General features: G+C 48.9%; 3 protein-coding genes across 8 annotated transcripts; 1 reads left to right on the top strand and 2 right to left on the bottom strand.

The window, feature by feature from the left end:
* Positions 1-3,113: 3,113 nt before the first annotated feature.
* SNAP47 (synaptosome associated protein 47) lies at positions 3,114-14,774 on the bottom strand. Of its 5 annotated transcripts, none has more exons than XM_069959136.1 (6): positions 14,698-14,774; positions 12,009-12,091; positions 10,050-10,561; positions 9,283-9,746; positions 4,901-5,013; positions 3,114-3,464 (listed from the first exon to the last, which is right to left on the bottom strand). In XM_069959136.1, exons 3-6 carry the CDS (start codon positions 10,535-10,537, stop codon positions 3,318-3,320), a joined length of 1,212 nt encoding a protein of 403 aa, XP_069815237.1. In that variant the 5' UTR covers positions 10,538-10,561; positions 12,009-12,091; positions 14,698-14,774; the 3' UTR covers positions 3,114-3,317. The 5 variants fall into 5 exon arrangements, with proteins under 5 accessions (XP_069815237.1, XP_069815236.1, XP_069815239.1 ...); XM_069959135.1 differs by having other exon boundaries at positions 14,693-14,769; XM_069959138.1 differs by having other exon boundaries at positions 14,708-14,769.
* JMJD4 (jumonji domain containing 4) lies at positions 14,759-20,246 on the top strand. Its single transcript, XM_069959140.1, has 7 exons — positions 14,759-14,840; positions 15,706-15,929; positions 16,013-16,178; positions 16,423-16,548; positions 16,720-16,963; positions 18,538-18,684; positions 18,790-20,246. Exons 2-7 carry the CDS (start codon positions 15,722-15,724, stop codon positions 19,099-19,101), a joined length of 1,203 nt encoding a protein of 400 aa, XP_069815241.1. The 5' UTR covers positions 14,759-14,840; positions 15,706-15,721; the 3' UTR covers positions 19,102-20,246.
* Positions 19,640-22,544, bottom strand: MRPL55 (mitochondrial ribosomal protein L55). Of its 2 annotated transcripts, none has more exons than XM_069959144.1 (4): positions 22,424-22,544; positions 20,569-20,665; positions 19,944-20,139; positions 19,640-19,848 (listed from the first exon to the last, which is right to left on the bottom strand). In XM_069959144.1, the coding sequence occupies exons 2-4, from the start codon at positions 20,613-20,615 to the stop codon at positions 19,693-19,695; spliced, it is 399 nt and encodes a 132-aa protein (XP_069815245.1). In that variant the 5' UTR covers positions 20,616-20,665; positions 22,424-22,544; the 3' UTR covers positions 19,640-19,692. The 2 variants fall into 2 exon arrangements, with proteins under 2 accessions (XP_069815245.1, XP_069815246.1); XM_069959145.1 differs by having other exon boundaries at positions 22,343-22,429.
* Positions 22,545-22,616: the final 72 nt, after the last annotated feature.

Genomic DNA, 22,616 nt, shown 5'->3' with positions numbered 1-22,616 from the left:
CTGTGCCCGGAGAGTGCCATACAATGATAGAGACTGTGCCTGGAGAGTGGCATACAAAGCAGAGACTGTGCCTGGAGAGTGCCACACAGAGAAGAGATTGTGTCTGGAGAGTGCCATACAGAGAAGAGACTGTGTCTAGAGAGTGTAAATCAATAAAAGAGACTGTGCCTGGAGAGTGATATACAGTGCTGAGACTGTGTCTGGAGAGTGCCATACAATAATAGAGACTGTGCCTATAGAGTACAATACAGTGCAGAGACTGTGCCTGGAGAGTGTTATACAATAATAGAGACTGTGCCTGGAGAGTACTATACAGTGCAGAGACTGTTATACAATAATAAAGACTGTGCCTGGAGAGTACTATACAGTGCAGAGACTGTTATACAATAATAGAGACTGTGCCTGGAGAGTACTATACAGTGCAGAGACTGTTATACAATAATAGAGACTGTGCCTGGAGAGTACTATACAGTGCAGAGACTGTTATACAATAATAGAGACTGTGCCTGGAGAGTACTATACAGTGCAGAGACTGTTATACAATAATAGAGACTGTGCCTGGAGAGTACTATACAGTGCAGAGACTGTTATACAATAATAGAGACTGTGCCTGGAGAGTACTATACAGTGCAGAGACTGTTATACAATAATAGAGACTGTGCCTGGAGAGTACTATACAGTGCAGAGACTGTTATACAATAATAGAGACTGTTCCTGGAGAGTGACATAATGTAAAATGCCTATTTACTGCATACAGGGTCTAGGAAGCTCGATGATTTTGCTGCACATCGCTTGCCTTTCTGCATGATAGACAGCTGCAGGCCTCAGGCCTGGGCACCATACTTGATGACAGTAAGCACTCACATGCCACTGCTCTGGCTGCACGCATCAGCACTCACTCCATATATCCATATATTCCAGGCATCTGCTCCAGAAATAGCAGCGGGAACTTTATGAAGTGTCCGTGAACCTCATTCTAGCTGGGAATATTAAAAGCATCCGAATGTTCCAGGTGGCCCCGGCCCGAGGTCCCGTCACATCACAGACGCCCCGCTGGGTATTTTCATGAGTGGAACAACTTCTGTAATCTGTGCCTGGAATTAACTACGAGACTTCCAGTATAAAGCAGAAGTATGCAAATGTAAACAGCAGCTATAAAGTGAGAGCGCTGCAAAACCAACCCGACCCAAGTCTCCTGCTCCAGTCACCTCCACAGCTGCACTCACTATTCTGCTTATGTCTGATCCTCCAGTCACCATTACACAGCTCTCATCACATCTATAATACTCTGCACCAGTAGAACTGAAAGAACAGCTGTGAGACATGATGTAACTTTCATCAGTGAGAGAGAAGTCATCCATCCATGAGTGGCATCATAAATAAGGTATAATGTGCCTCCTGCCTCCATCATTTCATTAATTATCCTGCCAGGAAAACATGTTTCCGTGATTTCCTCCTTTTACACAGACTGCTCCCCATGGTCCCCTACTCTAAAAGACTGCTCCTCATGGTTCTCTCCTCTCACAGACTGCTCCCCATGGTTCTCTCCTCTCACACAGACTGCTACTCATGGTTCTCTCCTCTCACACAGAATGCTCCTCGTGGTTTTCTCCTCTCACAGACTGCTCCGCATGGTTCTCTCATCTCACAGACTGCTCCTTATGGTTCTCTCCTCTCACAGTCTGCTCCCCATGGTTCTCTCCTCTCACAGACTGCTCCCCATGGTTCTCTCCTCTCACAGACCGCTCCCAATGGTCCCCTCCTCTCACAGACTGCTCCTTATGGTTCTCTCCTCTCACACAGGCTGCTACCCATGGTTCTCTCCTCTCACACAGACTGCTCCCCATGGTTCTCTCCTCTCACAGACTGCTCACCATGGTTCTCTCCTCTCACAGACTACTTACTATGGTTCTCTTCTCTCACAAAGACTGCTCCCCATGGTTTCCTCCTCTCACAGACTGCTCCCCTTGGTTCTCTCCTCTCACATGCTGCTCCCTTGATTCTCTCCTCACAGACTGCTCTCTTTGGTTCTCTCCTCTCACAGACTGCCTTCCCATGGTCCCCTCCTCTCACAGACTGCTCACCATGGTTCCCTCCTCTCACAGACTGCTCACCATGGTTCCCTCCTCTCACAGACTGCTCACCATGGTTCTCTTCACACAGACTGCTCTTCATTGTTTCCCTCCTTTCACACAGAATGCTCCTCATTGTTCCCTCCTCTCACAGACTGCTTCCCCATGGTCCCCTTCTCTCACAGACTGCTCACCATGGTTCCCTCCTCTCACAGACTGCTCACCATGGTTCCCTCCTCTCAGACTGCTCTTCATTGTTTCCCTCCTTTTGCACAGAATGCTTCTCATTGTTCCCTCCTCTGACAGACTGCTCCCCATGGTTTCTCTTGACTGACACAGACCATAGTTTCCTCTTTCAGTCAAACTGCTACCCCATAGTTTCCCAGCTCAATCACATAGACTGCTCTCCATGGTACCCTTCTCTCTCTCACAGACTGCACCCCCTGGTTCCCTCTTCTCTTGCACAGATTGCTCCCCATGTTTTCTTCTCCTTCACACACTGCACTCTATGCCCTCATTACTCTTTCATATTTCTCCCCATACAATTAAAAATTAACAGTGGTCAGGGGAAGGGGCGATGATGTGGTGGAGGGGATGATGATCATGGGTGATGAAGGTGGAGGGGATGATAATCATTGGTGATGATGGTGGTGGAGGGGATGATGATCACTGGTGATGACAATAATGGTGAAAAGGATGATGATCATGGGTGTTCATGGTGGTGGAGGGGATGATGATCATGGGTGATGATGGTGGTGGAGGGGATGATGATCACTGGTGATGATGATGATAATGGTGAAGGGGATGATGATCATGGGTGTTCATGGTGGTGGAGGGGATGATGTTCATCAGTGATGATGATGGTGGAGGGGATGATTATCGGTGATGATGGGGGAGGGATTGGGGAATAGAGTGATGGTTGGTGGATAGCTGGGTGACAACCCTTATGATCATTGTCACTAACGGCTGTCACCACTATGTGTTATGTGTGGAGTAATCACAGTGAACAGGATGTGAATGGATTGTGCAGGCAGCTCAGGGTTAATATTTTGAGGTGTTTTTGTGATTTTACTTCCATTCGGCATTACACACAATTCATTACTGTACAATAGCAATAAAAACATAAATAAAAACATTCAGGGTTTCCCTTATATTTCTCCTCAGTCTCCAGGCCATGTCCTTCCTGCCCGCAGAGAAGGCGGGACTCCCACACCGCTCACCGGCCTCCATGTTCCTGGAGGGATTTCACAGCAGGTTTTTCATCCTGCGCGTCTGTTTATTGATCTTGGTGATCGATCTGTCCGTGGAGTCCGTGATCTCTTCCAGCACTTCATCCTGACGTTCCAGCTCTCCCTCCGCCTCCAGAGCGATGCTCTTCAGCTTCATGAGGATCTGAGAAGTATAAGAGGTGAGAGAACTAGACCACCACAAGAGGGGGAAGGGGGGATAATATAATGACTGGACCAGACCACCACAACAGGGGGAAGGGGGGATAAAATAAAGACTGGACCACCACAATATAATGACTGGACCGGACCACCACAGCTGGAAATGGACTGAACTACCAAAACCAGGTGAGGGAGTAAAAGAGCTAATAGAAAGACTGGACCAGACCACCACAACTGAAGAGCGCAGGGGTGGGGGTAGAGATAATATAATGACTGGAGCGGAACACCACAACTGGGAAGGGGGTGGTGGTGGGGAGATAAAATATGACTGGACCAGAGCACCACAACTGGGGGGCGGGGGGGAATAATATATTGAAGTGGACCAGACCACCTCAACTGGATGGGGGAGGGATGTAACGCATAATATAATGGCTGGACTGGACCACCAGCACCAGGTGTGTGTGTGTGTGTGGGGGGGGGGGGTAGTAAGATATAATATAATGGCTGGACTAGACCACAACAGCTGTGTGTGTGGGGGTCGAGTATAATAAGTAGACTGGACCACAACAAGAGGTTGGGGGGAGTTGGAGATAATATAATGACTGGACCCCAACTGCAACTAGGCTATCCTGGAAATAAAGCGTTTCTAATACCTGGAAACCCTTTCCCCCCACAATAGAATGGTTTAGTCATGTGACCCAACCGCAGCAGCTGCTGGCGAGTGGTCACCTGTCCCCAAGGCTGAGGCCAGACATCAGAGAGGCCGGCGGCAGGTATTAATCAGATAAGAGGCGTCTGGGGAGGTGACGCTTATCTCCCGCACCGCTGACCTTGGTTTTGCACCTTTCATGTTTGACGTCAGTGATTTACGAGGTGACGCTGCTCTTTTATCTCAGAACCTGTCGCCTGCAGTGTGATGGACAGATCGGCACCAGCTGCGGGGGGAGGGGGCGGCACTACGCTGCGGGTACAATGGTGACGGCACAGTGTTATCGGGGGTCTCTGATTATAGATCCATCATGAAATCTCAGCCTGCTGTCTATGAATATGAGCAGCCCACCCCTCTTACCTACACAAATACACTGTAACAAATCCCCAGCTAACAACTAGGTAATATGTACAGATAATGTAGTAGATGTGTCCTGCAGTCCTATGTAACACTACAGATAACACAGTGATATCTCTCTGAGTACAGATAATGTAGTAGATGTCACCTGCAGTCCTATGTAACACCACAGATAACACAGTGATAATTCTCTGAGTACAGATAATGAAGTAGATGTGACCTGCAGTCCTATGTAACACCAAAGATAACACAGTGATAACTGAGTACAGATAATGTAGTAGATGTCACCTGCAGTCCTATGTAACACCACAGATAACACAGTGATAACTCTCAGAAGGGTGGAGGGGTACTGCTGTCAGATCAGCTGCCGTTACCTTCCTGAGCTCCTGGGCTTCAGAGTCGGTCACTTCTTGGTCCTGTGTCAGCAGCTGCTCTTCTCCGGCTCTGCAGGGCCCTGACTTCACAATGGTGTCCAGCAACCAGGACTCTAGGAAACAAGGCAAATAGACTGCCTATACAAGTCTATGTAAAGGGGAGGATGAAAGGGAAGGAGCTGCAGAGTGAGACAGAGGAAAAGAGACACTGGGAGCAGTTGACAGGTGCTGGATTCACAGCTTACACTGCCCAGTACTACTCCACAATGTCCTCCATGCTGCCCATAGAAGTCTACTGGGGGAAGAGGAAGAAGCTCTATAGTGAGACAGAGAATCTGCTGCACAATTTAGCATGTGTTCTATCCCCCCCCCCCAGTGCTGGACTAGTGGGTATATATATGAGTCTGTATACAGGGTAATGTGGTCAGTATATAGGGTGTATGTTCAGAATATAGGGTGTGTGATAAGTATATGGGGTACAGTCAGTATGAGGGGCAGGGGTGGGCCAGAATATGGGGTCAGTACATGGGTTATAGTCCGTATTAGGAACAAGGGTGTGGTCAGTATTATGGGGGAGGGTATTATACAGACTTTTATATGATTATTTAACCAGTGGGTGGAGCCAGGCAGGTGAGGAATCAAGAAGGGCATAGTGTGGGCATAGGTTAATGACTGCAGCGGAGTCCAACCATGGCCTCATCATACACATGAATAGTAAGAGAGGGAGAGTTTTGTCATGTGACCATCAGCTGGCCGCTCAGCCAGCATCAAACTGGACAGGACATTTGGTTACGTCGCCCACAATGAGAGAGCACAATTAAGAGGTGTGTAGGGATACTGTCTTTATGGGGGGGCTGCTGTGTTCCCATTGATGATTTCTCCCCATTACTGTGTACTCTCAATCTGTCACCATCTTGGGCTGTGTTCAGCGAGGGCGCTATAACCACACTGGCCGATTCCTTTAATGCAGGGGAACCCCCAAGTGTAAAGTGTTAACAGGGCGCCGCAGTCCTATGTACAGGGACGTTCTCTGGGTTTCAGCTTCTCGTCATCCTCTGCTTTCTGAGGTGAATGGAGGCTGAGAGCTCATCCTGCTCTAATACTGCTCTGTATACCGTATGCAGAATTATTCCTCTAGAAACATCCAGAGCAGCACTCACAGATCTGGAGCTGCCCCCAGGTCTCATGCAAGAAATCTGTCCAACAGGTTCAGGATCTGCAGGGGGCGTCCTCCTCTCCTAGAATCTACTGAACCACACTATGGGATTCACAACAGAACTGCAGACACAAACAAGGAGGAGGCAAGATGTGTAAGGAAGAAGAGGAAGATTGTGTGATCCTACAGTGCCATCTAATGTACCATGGTGGGAGTGCAGGGAGGAGGAAGATGGCGTGATCCTACAGTGCCATCTAATGTACCATGGTGGGAGTGCAGGGAGGAGGAAGATGGTGTGATCCTACAGTGCCATCTAATGTACAGTGGTGGGAGTGCAGGGAGGAGGAAGATGGTGTGATCCTACAGTGCCATCTAATGTACCATGGTGGGAGTGCAGGGAGGAGGAAGATTGTGTGATCCTACAGTGCCATCTAATGTACAGTGGTGGGAGTGCAGGGAGGAGGAAGATTGTGTGATCCTACAGTGCCATCTAATGTACAGTGGTGGGAGTGCAGGGAGGAGGAAGATGGTGTGATCCTACAGTGCCATCTAATGTACCATGGTGGGAGTGCAGGGAGGAGGAAGATGGAGTGATCCTACAGTGCCATCTAATGTACCATGGTGGGAGTGCAGGGAGGAGGAAGATGGTGTGATCCTACAGTGCCATCTAATGTACAGTGGTGGGAGTGCAGGGAGGAGGAAGATGGTGTGATCCTACAGTGCCATCTAATGTACCATGGTGGGAGTGCAGGGAGGAGGAAGATGGTGTGATCCTACAGTGCCATCTAATGTACAGTGGTGGGAGTGCAGGGAGGAGGAAGATTGTGTGATCCTACAGTGCCATCTAATGTACAGTGGTGGGAGTGCAGGGAGGAGGAAGATGGAGTGATCCTACAGTGCCATCTAATGTACAGTGGTGGGAGTGCAGGGAGGAGGAAGATGGAGTGATCCTACAGTGCCATCTAATGTACCATGGTGGGAGTGCAGGGAGGAGGAAGATGGTGTGATCCTACAGTGCCATCTAATGTACCATGGTGGGAGTGCAGGGAGGAGGAAGATGGTGTGATCCTACAGTGCCATCTAATGTACCATGGTGGGAGTGCAGGGAGGAGGAAGATGGTGTGATCCTACAGTGCCATCTAATGTACAGTGGTGGGAGTGCAGGGAAGAGGAAGATGGTGTGATCCTACAGTGCCATCTAATGTACAGTGGTGGGAGTGCAGGGAGGAGGAAGATGGTGTGATCCTACAGTGCCATCTAATGTACAGTGGTGGGAGTGCAGGGAGGAGGAAGATTGTGTGATCCTACAGTGCCATCTAATGTACAGTGGTGGGAGTGCAGGGAGGAGGAAGATGGAGTGATCCTACAGTGCCATCTAATGTACAGTGGTGGGAGTGCAGGGAGGAGGAAGATTGTGTGATCCTACAGTGCCATCTAATGTACAGTGGTGGGAGTGTAGGGAGGAGGAAGATGGTGTGATCCTACAGTGCCATCTAATGTACAGTGGTGGGAGTGCAGGGAGGAGGAAGATTGTGTGATCCTACAGTGCCATCTAATGTACAGTGGTGGGAGTGCAGGGAGGAGGAAGATTGTGTGATCCTACAGTGCCATCTAATGTACAGTGGTGGGAGTGCAGGGAGGAGGAAGATGGTGTGATCCTACAGTGCCATCTAATGTACCATGGTGGGAGTGCAGGGAGGAGGAAGATGGAGTGATCCTACAGTGCCATCTAATGTACCATGGTGGGAGTGCAGGGAGGAGGAAGATGGTGTGATCCTACAGTGCCATCTAATGTACCATGGTGGGAGTGCAGGGAGGAGGAAGATTGTGTGATCCTACAGTGCCATCTAATGTACAGTGGTGGGAGTGCAGGGAGGAGGAAGATGGAGTGATCCTACAGTGCCATCTAATGTACAGTGGTGGGAGTGCAGGGAGGAGGAAGATGGAGTGATCCTACAGTGCCATCTAATGTACCATGGTGGGAGTGCAGGGAGGAGGAAGATGGTGTGATCCTACAGTGCCATCTAATGTACCATGGTGGGAGTGCAGGGAGGAGGAAGATGGTGTGATCCTACAGTGCCATCTAATGTACAGTGGTGGGAGTGCAGGGAAGAGGAAGATGGTGTGATCCTACAGTGCCATCTAATGTACAGTGGTGGGAGTGCAGGGAGGAGGAAGATGGTGTGATCCTACAGTGCCATCTAATGTACAGTGGTGGGAGTGCAGGGAGGAGGAAGATAGTGTGATCCTACAGTGCCATCTAATGTACAGTGGTGGGAGTGCAGGGAGGAGGAAGATGGAGTGATCCTACAGTGCCATCTAATGTACAGTGGTGGGAGTGCAGGGAGGAGGAAGATTGTGTGATCCTACAGTGCCATCTAATGTACAGTGGTGGGAGTGCAGGGAGGAGGAAGATTGTGTGATCCTACAGTGCCATCTAATGTACAGTGGTGGGAGTGCAGAAAGAAGATTATGTAACTATCCAGCTCCATCTAATGGGCAGTGGTGGTAGTACAGGGAGGAGAAAGACAGTGATCCTCCAGCTCCATCTAATGGGCAGTAGCGGTAGAGCAGGAAGAAGGAGGAAGATTGTGTGATCTTAGGGTTCCATCTTATGTATATGCATCATTCATCTTCAATACTTCAGCTTCCTGTCAGTGAATAGAAACACGACCAACTATATCCACAGTCTGAAAACCTGCCCTGAGGGGGCCCGGCTCATACAGCAACTGTATCTGTGCCTTACACATAGCAGCCGCAGAAATGTTGTGTCTCCTGATAGTTTGTTACAATGTATCAGTGCAGGAGACATGTATCAATCTGGAGTCCAGGCTGTTTACCAGATAATTGTCGACACTGGATACAACTTGTAACAAACCCTCAGCTGTAGGATATATGAGGTCACGGGAGGGTTTTGGCTTGTGGGTTGTCACCCAGCTCTGTGCATGTCTTATCTGGAGGATAAGACATGACATAACAGCAGAATAGTGAGGGCAGCTCTGGAGGATAAGACATGATGTAACAGCAGAATAGTGAGTGCAGCTCTGGAGGATATGACATGATGTAACAGCAGAATAGTGAGTGCAGCTCTGGAGGTGACTGGAGGATAACACATGACATAACAGCAGAATAGTGAGTGCAGCTCTGGAGGATAAGACATGATGTAACAACAGAATAGTGAGTGCAGCTCTTGAGGCATAAAGCACTGGCCACTGAATTTATTTACCAGTTTGCCACCCCGGACTGGGAGAGGAGCGTTGCGCGTCGCTGAATATAGCGGCTTCCTCCAGGAACTCCACCTTCCTCTTGTACTGCATCTCTAGCAGGGGCAGGACGTCGGGCAGTTTGGCGGATATGATCCTGTAGGTGACGTCCGGCCTCCCGATGAATCTTTGGCGGATGTTCATCTCGTGCCCACTCACCACCCTGATGTCGTCCACGTCCTGCCGCTCGTAGCGGTGCAGCGGTTGCAGCTCAGAGTCACTGATCTCCAGGGCGGACAGCAGGAGGGTGAGGTGACCCGGCCTGAGGCTGGAGTCGGGATGGCGGGAGAAGACGATGGGGATGACAGTGATGACTCCATCCTTGCCGCGGTTCTGGGTGGTGGCCTGTGCTTCCTTACAAGCCGACCTCTTCCACGGATTCCTACTGAACGGCCACCAGGAGGGCGACTCCAGAACCGACAGTATCCTGTGAGGGTGACAACCACCATCATCCACTGCTCATCATCCCACACCCCCACGTCTCCTCTGCTGTTACCCTGGGAAAGCTGAGCTCGGCCATCACAGTGGCTGATACAAGAGCCATCACCCAGCTTTCCCAGACTCCTGAATCCCAAACTAAGTGCTGCATGGGGCAAGCCATTACATAAAGGGTTAACAATGATATCAGGTGCTCGGTTGGCTCCTCCTACTCAGTGTGGTATTCAGGAACCAGGATGCTCAGGATGAGCAGGGTCAGTGTACAGATCAGTTTATATCATTGCTTGGTTACCTGTCGGCAGTCACCAGGTCCCCTTCTATCTTGTTCAGTCCGCTCACAATGTTGTCGAACTGCTCCCCCTGGTGGTGCAGTACCCGGGTGGTGTCCTCCAGGCGTCTCTGGGACCCGGACACAATGCGAATCAGCTCCTCCCCTTTGGAGGTTTTGGAAGTTCCCTCCCCCCGCGGTGACAGCAGCCGCTCCCTCCAGAAATGCTCCAGCACCGTGTAGACGGCGTTCCTGCTGGGCACCAGGGAGCTGAACCAGTGCTTGGCTCCGCCCTCCTCCAGTACGGTGATGGAGCTGAAGATGTAACTGGACGACTCTTTCCTTAGGTCACTGATGCAGGAGAGGGGGAAGTGCACCAGGAAGTCCTCCCCACCGTCCGCCTGGAAGCGAATGTGAGTGGCCGTCAGTGAGAGTCTCCCCGGACGCCATCGCTTCTCACTGCTCAGGTAATAGGAGCACGACCAGGACTGCACTGCCAGATCCTTACTCATCCCGTCCACAGGGGGAGCCCTAATCTGTAAAACACAACAAGTATAATCTACAATCACTATTATCTACAGCATACAACACAACTGCTATAATGTACAACACAACTGCTATAATCTACAACACAACTGCTATAATCTACAACACACAACATAACCGCTATAATCTACAACACAATTTCTATAATCTACAACACAACTGCTATAATCTACAACACACAACATAACCGCTATAATCTACAACACAACCGCTATAATCTACAGCACAACCGCTATAATCTACAGCACAACCGCTATAATCTACAGCACAACCGCTATAATCTACAGTACACAACATAACCGCTATAATCTACAACACAACCTCTATAATCTACAACACAATCTCTATAATCTACAATGCAACCGCTATATTTCTACAGCACAACCGCTATAATCTACAGCACAACCGCTATAATCTACAGCACACAACATAACCGCTATAATCTACAACACAACCTCTATAATCTACAACACAATCTCTATAATCTACAACACAACCGCTATAATCTACAGCACACAACATAACCGCTATAATCTACAACACAACTGCTATAATCTACAACACACAACATAACCGCTATAATCTACAGAACACAACTGCTATAATCTACAACACAACTGCTATAATCTACAACACACAACAACCGCTATAATCTACAACACAACCGCTATAATCTACAACACAACCGCTATAATCTACAACACAACCGCTATAATCTACAACACACAACATAACCGCTATAATCTACAACACAATCTCTATAATCTACAACACAATCTCTATAATCTACAATGCAACCGCTATATTTCTACAGCACAACCGCTATAATCTACAGCACAACCGCTATAATCTACAGCACACAACATAACCGCTATAATCTACAACACAACCTCTATAATCTACAACACAATCTCTATAATCTACAACACAACCGCTATAATCTATAACACACAACATAACCGCTATAATCTACAACACAATCTCTATAATCTACAACATAACTGCTATAATCTACAACACAACTACTATAATCTACAGCACACAAGTATAATCTACAATCACTATCATCTACAGCACACAACATAACTGCTATAATCTACAACACAACTGCTATAATTTACAACACAACCACTATAATCTACAACATAACCACTATAATCTACAACACAATCTCTATAATCTACAACACAACCACTATAATTTACGACACAACCACTATAATCTACAACATAACCGCTATAATCTACAACACAATCTCTACAATCTACAACACAACCGCTATAATCTACAGCACACAACAAGTATAATCTACAATCACTATCATCTACAGCACACAACACAGCTGCTATAATCTACAACACAACTGCTATAATGTACAGCATACAACCCAACCTCTATAATCTAGGAGGAGGATAGGTGACATCATCAGATACTTACATGAGAAAATGGCGACTCTTCTCATACCCTGGACCTTCTGGGGTCCCCGAATCTCGCTGGGGGGACAACAATGGATAACAAGCCTGCAGGACATAGGAAGAAGGGGAACAAAGTGTTAACTGCCTGATGATAATAAGAGTAATAGTCCTGTCTCCCCTGTAGATGGTGTAGGTACAGATAGTACTGTCTCCCTGTCTCTCTCTCTGTAGATGGTGTAGGTACGGATAGTACTGTCTCCATGTTTCTCTCTTTCTAGATCATGTAAGTACGGATAGTACTATCTCCCTGTCTCTCCCTACAGATGGTATAGATACAGATAGTACTGTCTCCCTGTCTCTCCCTGTAGATGATGATGATATAGATATAGATACAGATAGTACTGTCTCCCTGTCTCTCTCTGTAGATGGTGTATGTACAGATAGTACTGTCTCCCTGTCTCTCTCTGTAGATGATGTAGGTACAGGTAGTACTGTGTCCCTGTCTGTCTGTAGATGGTGTAGGTACGCATAGTACTGTCTCCCTGTCTCTCACTATAGATGATATAGATACAGATAGTACTGTCACCCTATCTCTCTTTGTAGATGGTGTGGGTACAGATAGTACTGTCTCCATGTTTCTCTCTGAAGATGATGTAGGCGCAGATAGTACTGTCTCCCCTGTAGATGATGTAGGTAGAGATAGTACTGTCTCCCCCTGTAGATAATATAGATACAGATAGTACTGTCTCCCTCTCTCTCTCTCTGTAGATGGTGTAGGTACAGATAGTACTGTCTCCCTGTCTCTCTCTCTCTGTAGATGGTGTGGGTACAGATAGAACTGTCTCCATGTTTCTCTCTCTAGATGATGAAGGTACAGACAGTACTGTCTCCCTGTTTCTCACTATAGATGATATAGATACAGACAGGGCTCCAGATGGCGACCAAAATGGTCGCCAATGCGACTGACATCTTGCAAATGGCGCCCAGATTTATTAATCTGGGCGCCATTTGCGACTGGCCCAGGCGGCGCGCTGTCTCTTTAAGGACTTCTGCCTTCCGCACGCTGCGCGGAATCACGTGGCGCCTCTGCGGCCGTCCGTCCAATGAATGACGGACGTGCTGGATGACGTGTACGGGGACACGCTTCTCCAGTGACGTCATCCAGCACGTCCGTCATTCATTGGACGGACGGCCGCAGAGGCGCCACACTCCTCCAGCGCCTCTCTCCCGCCTCTCCTCACCCGGCGGTTCTTCAAGTTCACCCCAGCGGCACCAAGCTTAGATAGTGGGTGAGTACAACCGGAGGGACGGCAGGGGTGGCGGCCGGTCAGTAATGTGTGGGGGGGGACCGCGGCCTGGGCGGGGGATTGGTAGTGTGTCTGTTGTGATGGCGGCCAGGTGCGGTAGTCAGTGCGTGTGGGGTGAGAGGGGGGGGTATGTATAGACTGCACAGTACTACTTCCCTCAGTGTCTGTATGTATAGACTGCACAGTACCACTTCCCTCAGTGTCTGTATGTATACACTGCACAGTACCACTTCCCATATACATTGCCACAGGGGCTATATGTCATCGGCTGCCGGGGGCTATATATATATATATATATATATATATATATATATATATATAGTAGATCATTGCCGGTATGATGGCAGCTGGCTGAGGGAACACACCGGCAGCAGGGGGGTATATGGTTGTCAAGTTGCAAGTTTCCATGTTGAACGTTTTCAAACTAAGAAAAGAAAGGATCTAAAGGAGGAGGAGGCTGCCGTGGCCTCTGCACACAGTAAGTCCCATTTAACATAACATTAATTTTACATGTTTTAAAATGTTGGCGACCAAATATTCTATTTGGCGCCTAAATTTTTCAGGTTAGGAGCCAATGGCTCCTAGGTAAATTTTTTAGTCTGGAGCCCTGTACAGATAGTACTGTCACCCTATCTCTCTCTGTAGATGATATAGATACAGATCGTACTGTCTGCATGTCTCTCTCTGAAGATGATGTAGGCGCAGATAGTACTGTCTCCCTGTAGATGATGTAGGTACAGATAGTACTGTCTCCATGTCTCCCCTGTAGATGATGTAGGTACAAATAGTACTGTCTCTCTGGTAGATGGTGTAGGTACAGATAGTACTGTCTCCCTGTCTCTTACTGTAGATGATGTAGATACAGATAGTCCTGTCTCCCTGTCTCTCTCTCTGTAGATGGTGTGGGTACAGATAGTACTGTCTCCATGTTTCTCTGTAGATGGTGTAGGTACAGATAGTACTGTCTCCCCTGTAGATGATGTGGGTAGAAATAGTACTGTCTCCCTCTCTCTCTGTAGATGATGTAGGCGCAGATAGTACTGTCCCCCTCTCTCTCTGTAGATGGTGTAGGTACAGATAGTACTGTCTCCCTGTCTCTACCATAAATAATAGTAATGTGATTAGTTGTTGGGATTTCCAATCCGCTCGTATTTCCAGCGGTGACCTGACTGGTTACTATCAGCAGCTGCCTCCTACTGTGCAGGTAAGAGCAGCCATTACCCATAGCAACCTGTCATCACCGCCTGCTGATAGGAAGAGGGGGGGGGTGAGTCACATGACCTGTGGAGGGCCAAAAAAAAACTAAATAAAATACAAAACATATATATTATAAACACCATCACACAGTGGGGAAGAACAACGAGTCCCGGCATTCCCGCCCCCTCCAGCACACACGCACATTACCGACAGTTACCGGGGGCTGCACGGACGATGATCCTGGTGACACCGCCTACAACCCCGCCCACGTGATCAGTCTGTGCAGCCGGAAAATGTCACCGACCGGAAACTGCGGCAAGTCCGGAACTGAGAGAAGAGAAAGTGGCCGGGTAACCGGGGGCCCCGATAATAACAGGGGGGAGGATAGAGAGAAGGACCCCTATAGTATACAGGGGCCCCTATAATAGAGAGGTCCTTATAAAAACAGGGGCCCCTGTAATAGACTGGTCCCTATAATAAACAGGGGCCCTATAATACAATGGTCTGTATAATAGACAGGGGCCCCTATAATACAGAGGGCTTTATAATATATAGGGGCCCCTATAATACAATGGTCTGTATAATAGACAGGGGCCCCTATAATACAATGGTCTGTATAATAGACAGGGGCCCCTATAATAGAATGGTCGGTATAATAGACAGGGGCCCCTATAATAGAATGGTCGGTATAATAGACAGGGGCCCCTATAATAGAATGGTCGGTATAATAGACAGGGGCCCATATAATAGAATGGTCGGTATAATAGACAGGGGCCCCTATAATGTATAATAGACAGGGGCCCCTATAATAGAATGGTCGGTATAATAGACAGGGGCCCCTATAATAGAATGGTCGGTATAATAGACGGGGGCCCCTATAATAGAATGGTCGGTATAATAGACAGGGGCCCCTATAATAGAATGGTCGGTATAATAGACAGGGGCCCCTATAATAGAATGGTCGGTATAATAGACAGGGGCCCCTATAATAGAATTGTCTGTATAATAGACAGGGGCCCATATAATAGAATGGTCTGTATAATAGACAGGGGCCCCTATAATAGAATGGTCGGTATAATAGACAGGGGCCCCTATAATAGAATGGTCGGTATAATAGACGGGTCCAAATAATAGATTGGTCAGTATAATAGACAGGGGCCCCTATGATATGTGTTGCTGTTCCTGACACGTTTCCCTTCTTCTTATAATCTACAGCCCGGCTTGATGTCTTATGGACGCGCTGACCCCACAGATTGCCACCCGCATTGACCGCATAGAAGACCCGGATACATTCAGCTATGATGAATTTTTTCGTAAATACCTGATCGCCAACACTCCGTGTCTCTTCTCCGCCGAGTTCTCTCGCTTGTGGAGCAGCCGCCGCACCTGGGTCACCCCTGAGAACAAACCCCACTGGGGGAATCTGCTGCGGGTGTTTGGTGCGTTCCAGGGGTACATGGGGGCAGCTCTAGCTTGACTACTGAGCGTTCATGTGACATACCTCATTTATCTTTTGTTTCAGGTGACGCCATTGTCCCTGTAGCAAACTGTGACGTGAAGGAATACAATGCCAACCCCAAAGAGCTCCTCCCCCTGCGAGAATACATCGCCTACTGGAGGGAGTATACAGAGAACGGAGGGCGCTCTGCCCGGGGGTGTCTGTATCTGAAAGACTGGCACATGAGGAGGTAGAGGGGGCTGTTGTTTCCATCCTGTGTCCCACCCCATCATGTTTGCCCTATGCCCACTCGTGTCTGCCCTGTGCCCCACTACCGCTGTGTCCCTATCCATCTTGTGCTCACCATGTTTGTTTTGTGTCACCCCATCCCCCCGTCCATCCTCTGTGTCCCTCTATGTCTGTCCTGTTTCTTCCACCATGTCCATCCTGTGCCCACCTCGGTGTTAGTCACCGACTGCTCTATCTCTCTGCAGGGAGTTCCCGGATGAGGACGTGTATGAGACACCGCTCTACTTCTCATCTGATTGGCTGAATGAATACTGGGACTCCATCGCCATGGATGATTACCGCTTTGTCTACATGGGCCCCGTCGGCTCCTGGTATGTGAACCTGTACAAGTTGGCCCCTGGCAGCAATGACAGCCAAGCAGTCTCCACCTCATCCTGAGCCTAGCCTCTGTGTATATTTAGTGGCCCCCAGTAACAGCTGATACCAGGGGCCCCTCCTCTGCATTGTAGTGACCTGGCTCCCTTACCTTATGCTATTAACAGGACACCCTTCCACGCTGACGTCTTCCGGTCCTACAGCTGGTCGGCGAATGTCTGTGGTCGTAAAAAGTGGCTTCTCCTCCCACCTGGTCAGGAGGAACTTCTACGTGATGATAGTGGGAACCTCCCATATGATGTCACAGTGCCATCCCTCCGCAAACTCTGCCCCCCGCCCTTGGAAGTGATCCAGGAGGCTGGAGAGATCATCTTTGTGCCCAGCGGCTGGCATCACCAGGTCTACAATCTGGTGAGTGAGGAAGTGCTGCACCACCAGGTCTATGAACTGATCAGTGGTGAAGTGCTACACCATCAGGTCTACAGTCTTGTAAGAGGTGAAGTGCTGCACCATCAGGTCTACAATATAAGTGATGAAGTGCTGCTCCACCAGTGTTGAGTGTGCGCACTGCTGCTCGTGGGCTGGTGACAGTCACTGATCTACATTGCACCTGGTGTAAACGTGGCTGAGGTTCACGCAGGAGCTATCACTGTGTGATGCAGAGCAGGGAGGGGTCCCACTGACTGCCAGGAGGGGTGAAGTGCTGCACTGCCAGGTCTACAATATAGTGAATGATGAAGTGCTGCAAACCAGGTCTACAATCTAGTGATAGGTGAAGAGCTGCCCCACCAGGTCTAGAATATAGTGAGAGGCGAAGTGCTGCACCACCAGGTCTACAAACTGACCAGAGGTGAAGTGCTGCACCGTCAGGTCTAAAGTCTGGTAAGAGGTGAAGTGCTACACCACCAGGTCTACAATCTAGTTATAGGTGAAGTGCTACACCACCAAGTCTACAATCTAGTGATAGGTGAAGAGCTGCCCCACCAGGTCTAGAATATAGTGAGAGGCGAAGTGCTGCACCACCAGGTCTACAAACTGACCAGAGGTGAAGTGCTGCACCGTCAGGTCTAAAGTCTGGTAAGAGGTGAAGTGCTACACCACCAGGTCTACAATCTAGTTATAGGTGAAGTGCTACACCACCAAGTCTACAATCTAGTGATAGGTGAAGAGCTGCCCCACCAGGTCTAGAATATAGTGAGAGGCGAAGTGCTGCACCACCAGGTCTGCAAACTGACCAGAGGTGAAGTGCTGCACCTTCAGGTCTAAAGTCTGGTAAGAGGTGAAGTGCTACACCACCAGGTCTACAATCTAGTGATAGGTGAAGTGCTACACCACCAGGTGTACAATCTAGTGATAGGTGAAGTGCTACACCACCAGGTCTACAGTCTAGTGATAGGTGAAGTGCTACACCACCAGGTCTACAGTCTAGTGATAGGTGAAGTGCTACACCACCAGGTCTACAGTCTAGTGATAGGTGAAGTGCTACACCACCAGGTCTACAGTCTAGTGATAGGTGAAGTGCAACACCACCAGGTCTACAGTCTAGTGATAGGTGAAGTGCTACACCACCAGGTCTACAGTCTAGTGATAGGTGAAGTGCTGCACTGCCAGGTCTACAATATAGTGAGCAATGAAATTCTGCACCGCCAGGTCTACAATCTGGCGAGAGGTGAAGTGCTGCACCACCAGGTCTACAGTCTGGTGAGAGGTTAAGTGCTGCACTGCCAGGTCTACAATATAGTGAGAGGCGAAGTGCTGCACCACTAGGTCTACAATATAGTCAGTAATGAAGTGCTGCTCCGCCAGTGCTGAGTGTGTGAACTGCTGCCAGTCACTAATCTTCATTACACCCAGTGTGAACATGGCTGAGGCTGCACACAGGCACTATCACTGGGAGGGGTCTCGATGACTGCCAGGAAGGGCTGAGGCCAATATGGTGGCTATAGTCACTGTACAGGTGGTGACTGCTGCCTTTCATCTTTCAGGAGGACACCATCTCCATCAACCATAACTGGGTGAACGGGTGTAACGTGTCTGTCATGTGGCGCTTCCTGCAAGCGGAGCTGAGTGCGGTGCAGAGAGAGATCAACGAGTGGAGGGAGACCATGGAGGACTGGGATCAGCACTGCCAGGTGACAGGACTATATGTGTGGATGTCATCTATGTGCCTGGTCGCTGTCCTTTGCGGCCCGTCAGTGTTTTCCTATGGGGTGATCTCTCGCTCTTCTGTTTCACAGATCATCCTGAGATCCTGCACTGGGATCGACTACAGAGAGTTCTTCTCGTTCCTGAAGATCATCGCTGAGCACAGGATCCAGGCCTTACAAGAGGACGCCCCCCAGCCGGGCCCCCACCTCATGAGCCCCGGGCCCCAACACATACACTTTGATCTCAGGAAGATTATGGAGACATTGATTTCATTAATGGACAACGCTGATTTCCAGAAACTGGACCCCGAAACGTTAGAACCGCGACCAGAGGACTTACTGCGAGAACTGCAGCGGGTGATGGCACTGAGAGAGGACAATGGTGTGAATACGGTCATGTGATACAGTGCGCCAGTACCGGCTTATTTACAAAGATTAGATACACAGCATCACTCACACCAGGATCAGATACACAGCATCACTCAGACAGAGATGAGATACACAGCACACGGTATCACTCACCCTGGGATGAGATACACAGCTCAGCACACAGCATCACTCACACAGGGATGAGAAACACAGCTCAGAACACAGTATCACTCACACCAGGATCAGATACACAGCATCACTCAGACAGAGATGAGATACACAGCACACGGTATCACTCACCCTGGGATGAGATACACAGCTCAGCACACAGCATCTCTCACGCAGGGATGCAATACACAGCTCAGCACACTGTATCACACACTGGAATGAGATACACAGCTCAGCACACGGTATCACTCACCCTGGGATGAGATACACAGCTCAGAACACAGTGACACTCAGACTGGGATGAAATACACAGCTCAGCACACTGTATTACTCACACTGGGATGAGATACGCAGCTCAGCACACGGTATCACTCACACCGGTATTAACCCCGTAACACCTCCATTATGTTGAAAATGTTTTTATTACAGTAGCAATATGCAGCCATGTCTTGGCGATCACTTCTTCTTCCTCCAGAACTGACTGTACTCCTCCAGGCTGATATCATCATACACCTCCTGTTCCTTCTTGGTGCTGCTTCTCTGGGCCTGGTTCCTCTGCCGCAGCCGGGCCTTCCGCTCCTCCTCAGACAGGCTGGTGATGTCTATGGGCATCTGAGGGCAGAGGCAACAGAAGATGGGTCAGTACAACACACAGGAGGGGGTGGGGTGGATGTACCACACACACACATTTAGGTGGAGACACTTACGATCAGCATCCTTCGTGGCTCTTTGTATTGTATAGTTATGGTGGAGCCGTCTGGTTGCACAAGAACAACAGGATAACTTCTCAGGAATGTCGTCCGACCAGAACGTCCGATACATGCCCTGTTGGAGTTCTGCGATCTGACTGATGTGTGTAACTGGCAGCAAGTGAGACTGCGGAGCGCAGAACCAGGGAGCGCACTAACGGGACAAAAGTGGAGACTAAGAAGCTGTTTCACAGAGCTGCACTCACTATTCTGCTGGTGGGGTCACTGTGTACATATATTACATTACTGATCCTGTCCTGATCCTGAGTTACATCTTGTATTATACTCCAGAGCTGCACTCACTATTCTGCTGGTGGGGTCACTGTGTACATATATTACATTACTGATCCTGAGTTACATCTTGTATTATACTCCAGAGCTGCACTCACTTTTCTGCTGGTGGAATCACTGTGTACATACATTACTTATCTTGTACTGATCATTGTGGGTGGGGTATTGGGGGCAGAATGATGGGGACCCGGATGGCTGTATACTGTATGTTACACGGGTTCGGGGCTGGAGACTTCCCACGTGGCTGTATATTACACTGGATTGACTGTGTTCTCTGAATATGAGACGTTACCTTAGTAGAGTATTGAGCAAGGCGCCTGTCCTCACTAGAGCGGCCATTGGGGGACGCTGTCAGATGACACCTGGAGTGACGTTCTTCTCCTGGAGGCCTATGATAGAAAATTGTAGGACATTACACTGAAGAGGAAAAGGGGGGTTGTGGCCCTATGTCTGCTGGGCCCCTGTGCCATGGGGGCGGTGACACTGCAAGCAGCTAGTGCTCACTGTCATATGGGTGAAGCTTAAGCACCATAGCACCATGGTCTGACCACCATTACAGCTAGGAGGACTGCGCTGCCCCAGCCTTCATAGCAACCCCTGAAGAGTGTGGACCCCACCAGCCATTGAAGGATGATGGAGAGAAGGCCAGGAGTGTGCAAAGCCGCCATCAATGCAAAAGGAAGACTGAAATATAAAATCTTATCTGGAGTAGAGACATCTCCTGCTTTATCTTATTCCCTATAGTTATACGTGGGTCAAAGGGGTAGTGACTCTCCTTAAGGACAGCCGTCATAAAGACATGTGGAGACTTACAGACCATTGCTGCTCCACTGAAAATTCTGGGAAGAAAGGATATGCAAAATAGCTCTCACACCTCTTAAGCAAAGAGATGTCCCTTCAAGCAGGGCTGTAGAGTCGGAGTCGTGGAGTCTGAGTCGGAGCTAGTTTTGAATTGAATTGAATTTTGATATGAATTTTATAAGTTTTGCTCATGAATATATATTATGAGCAACATTCTAATAGGACACTGGCCCGATTACATAAGGGGGGTCGGGGAATATATCAGTAATAGGACACTGGCCCTATTACATAAGAGGGGTCATGAAAAAGTTGTCGGTCACTATTTGGTAGTTTGTTTCTGAGCAGGAAGAGTCCATTGTGTGGGGGGAGATCTGTGCTGTTCTCTTCCTGGATGCTGGATGACTGTATATGAGCAGCAGTGTAATATGAAGATATCCTGTGTAATATAGAGGAGGAGGAGAAGACATAAGTAGTGCAGCAGTAACCTCTGTCCGCAGTGTGGGGTTTTCTCTCTGGGAGAATATTGTGCGTTTTTTTTCCAGTGTTCTATGGCTGCAGCTGTGTGTGTGTGTGTGTGTGTGTGTGTGTGTGTGTGTGTGTGTGTGTGTGTGTGTGTGTGTGTGTGTGTGTGTGTGTGTGTGTGTGTGTGTGTGTGTGTGTGCGTGCGCGCGCGCTATGGCTGCAGCAGGCTGTGTGTACGTGTGTTATGGCCGCAGCAAGCAGAGTGTGTGTGTGTGTGTGTGCTATGGCTGCAGCAGGCTGTGTATGTGTGCGTGCATCCACAGTGACCTTCTATATCACTGTGTCACCTCTATATTACTATGTGTGACCCCTCTCTACATCACTAGGTCTGACCTCTATATTACAGGGATCTGGCATTGTTAGCAGTGTTTCTGTGTGTATGGTGAATATTTAGTTAGAAACAGAAGACTGTCAGCAGGAAAAGACCACCTGCTCTATCTAGTCTAGTTCTGAGTAGTTCAGGACATGGAGGCTGGAGACTGGCTGTATCCACTGCACACACAGGAGAAGCTGCTTTATATCTTTCCTTATTCCCTCAGAAGTCGCCCCAGGATCATGTAGAACATTAGGGAGAAGCTGCTGAGCCAGTGTGATAAATAACTCCCCTGCTCTGAGGTTGTGTGCAGTACTGCAGTCTGCTCCAGTGAGATGATGAAGCTGAGCTGCACTACTACACACGGCCTGTGCACTGGAGGGCGCTGTTCTTAGCTGCCAGGTCTCTCTCATCCAGGACAATCACTTACCAACACAGCTAAGGCGGATAGAATATGCTGGGGCTTGGGGTTCTACAGTAATCACAGTGTAACGTGAGGGGAGACACTCACCACAAAGTCACAGCGCCCGGGACCAGCTTCTGACGTCACAACCGTGCGCGGGCTATAAACACGGGTTTAGCCGCCATATTGGTGAAGACACAGAGGAGGCTAAGGGAAGATGGCGGTGCTGCTGTGACGTCACAGGCTCCACAAAACGAAAATGATTCTCCAAGCCGCTGCTATGGCGACAGGACACATGGAA

Source organism: Dendropsophus ebraccatus, chromosome 2, assembly GCF_027789765.1.
Source record: "Dendropsophus ebraccatus isolate aDenEbr1 chromosome 2, aDenEbr1.pat, whole genome shotgun sequence".
Lineage (NCBI taxonomy): Eukaryota > Metazoa > Chordata > Amphibia > Anura > Hylidae > Dendropsophus > Dendropsophus ebraccatus.
This window is presented reverse-complemented; position numbering and strand designations above follow the sequence as displayed.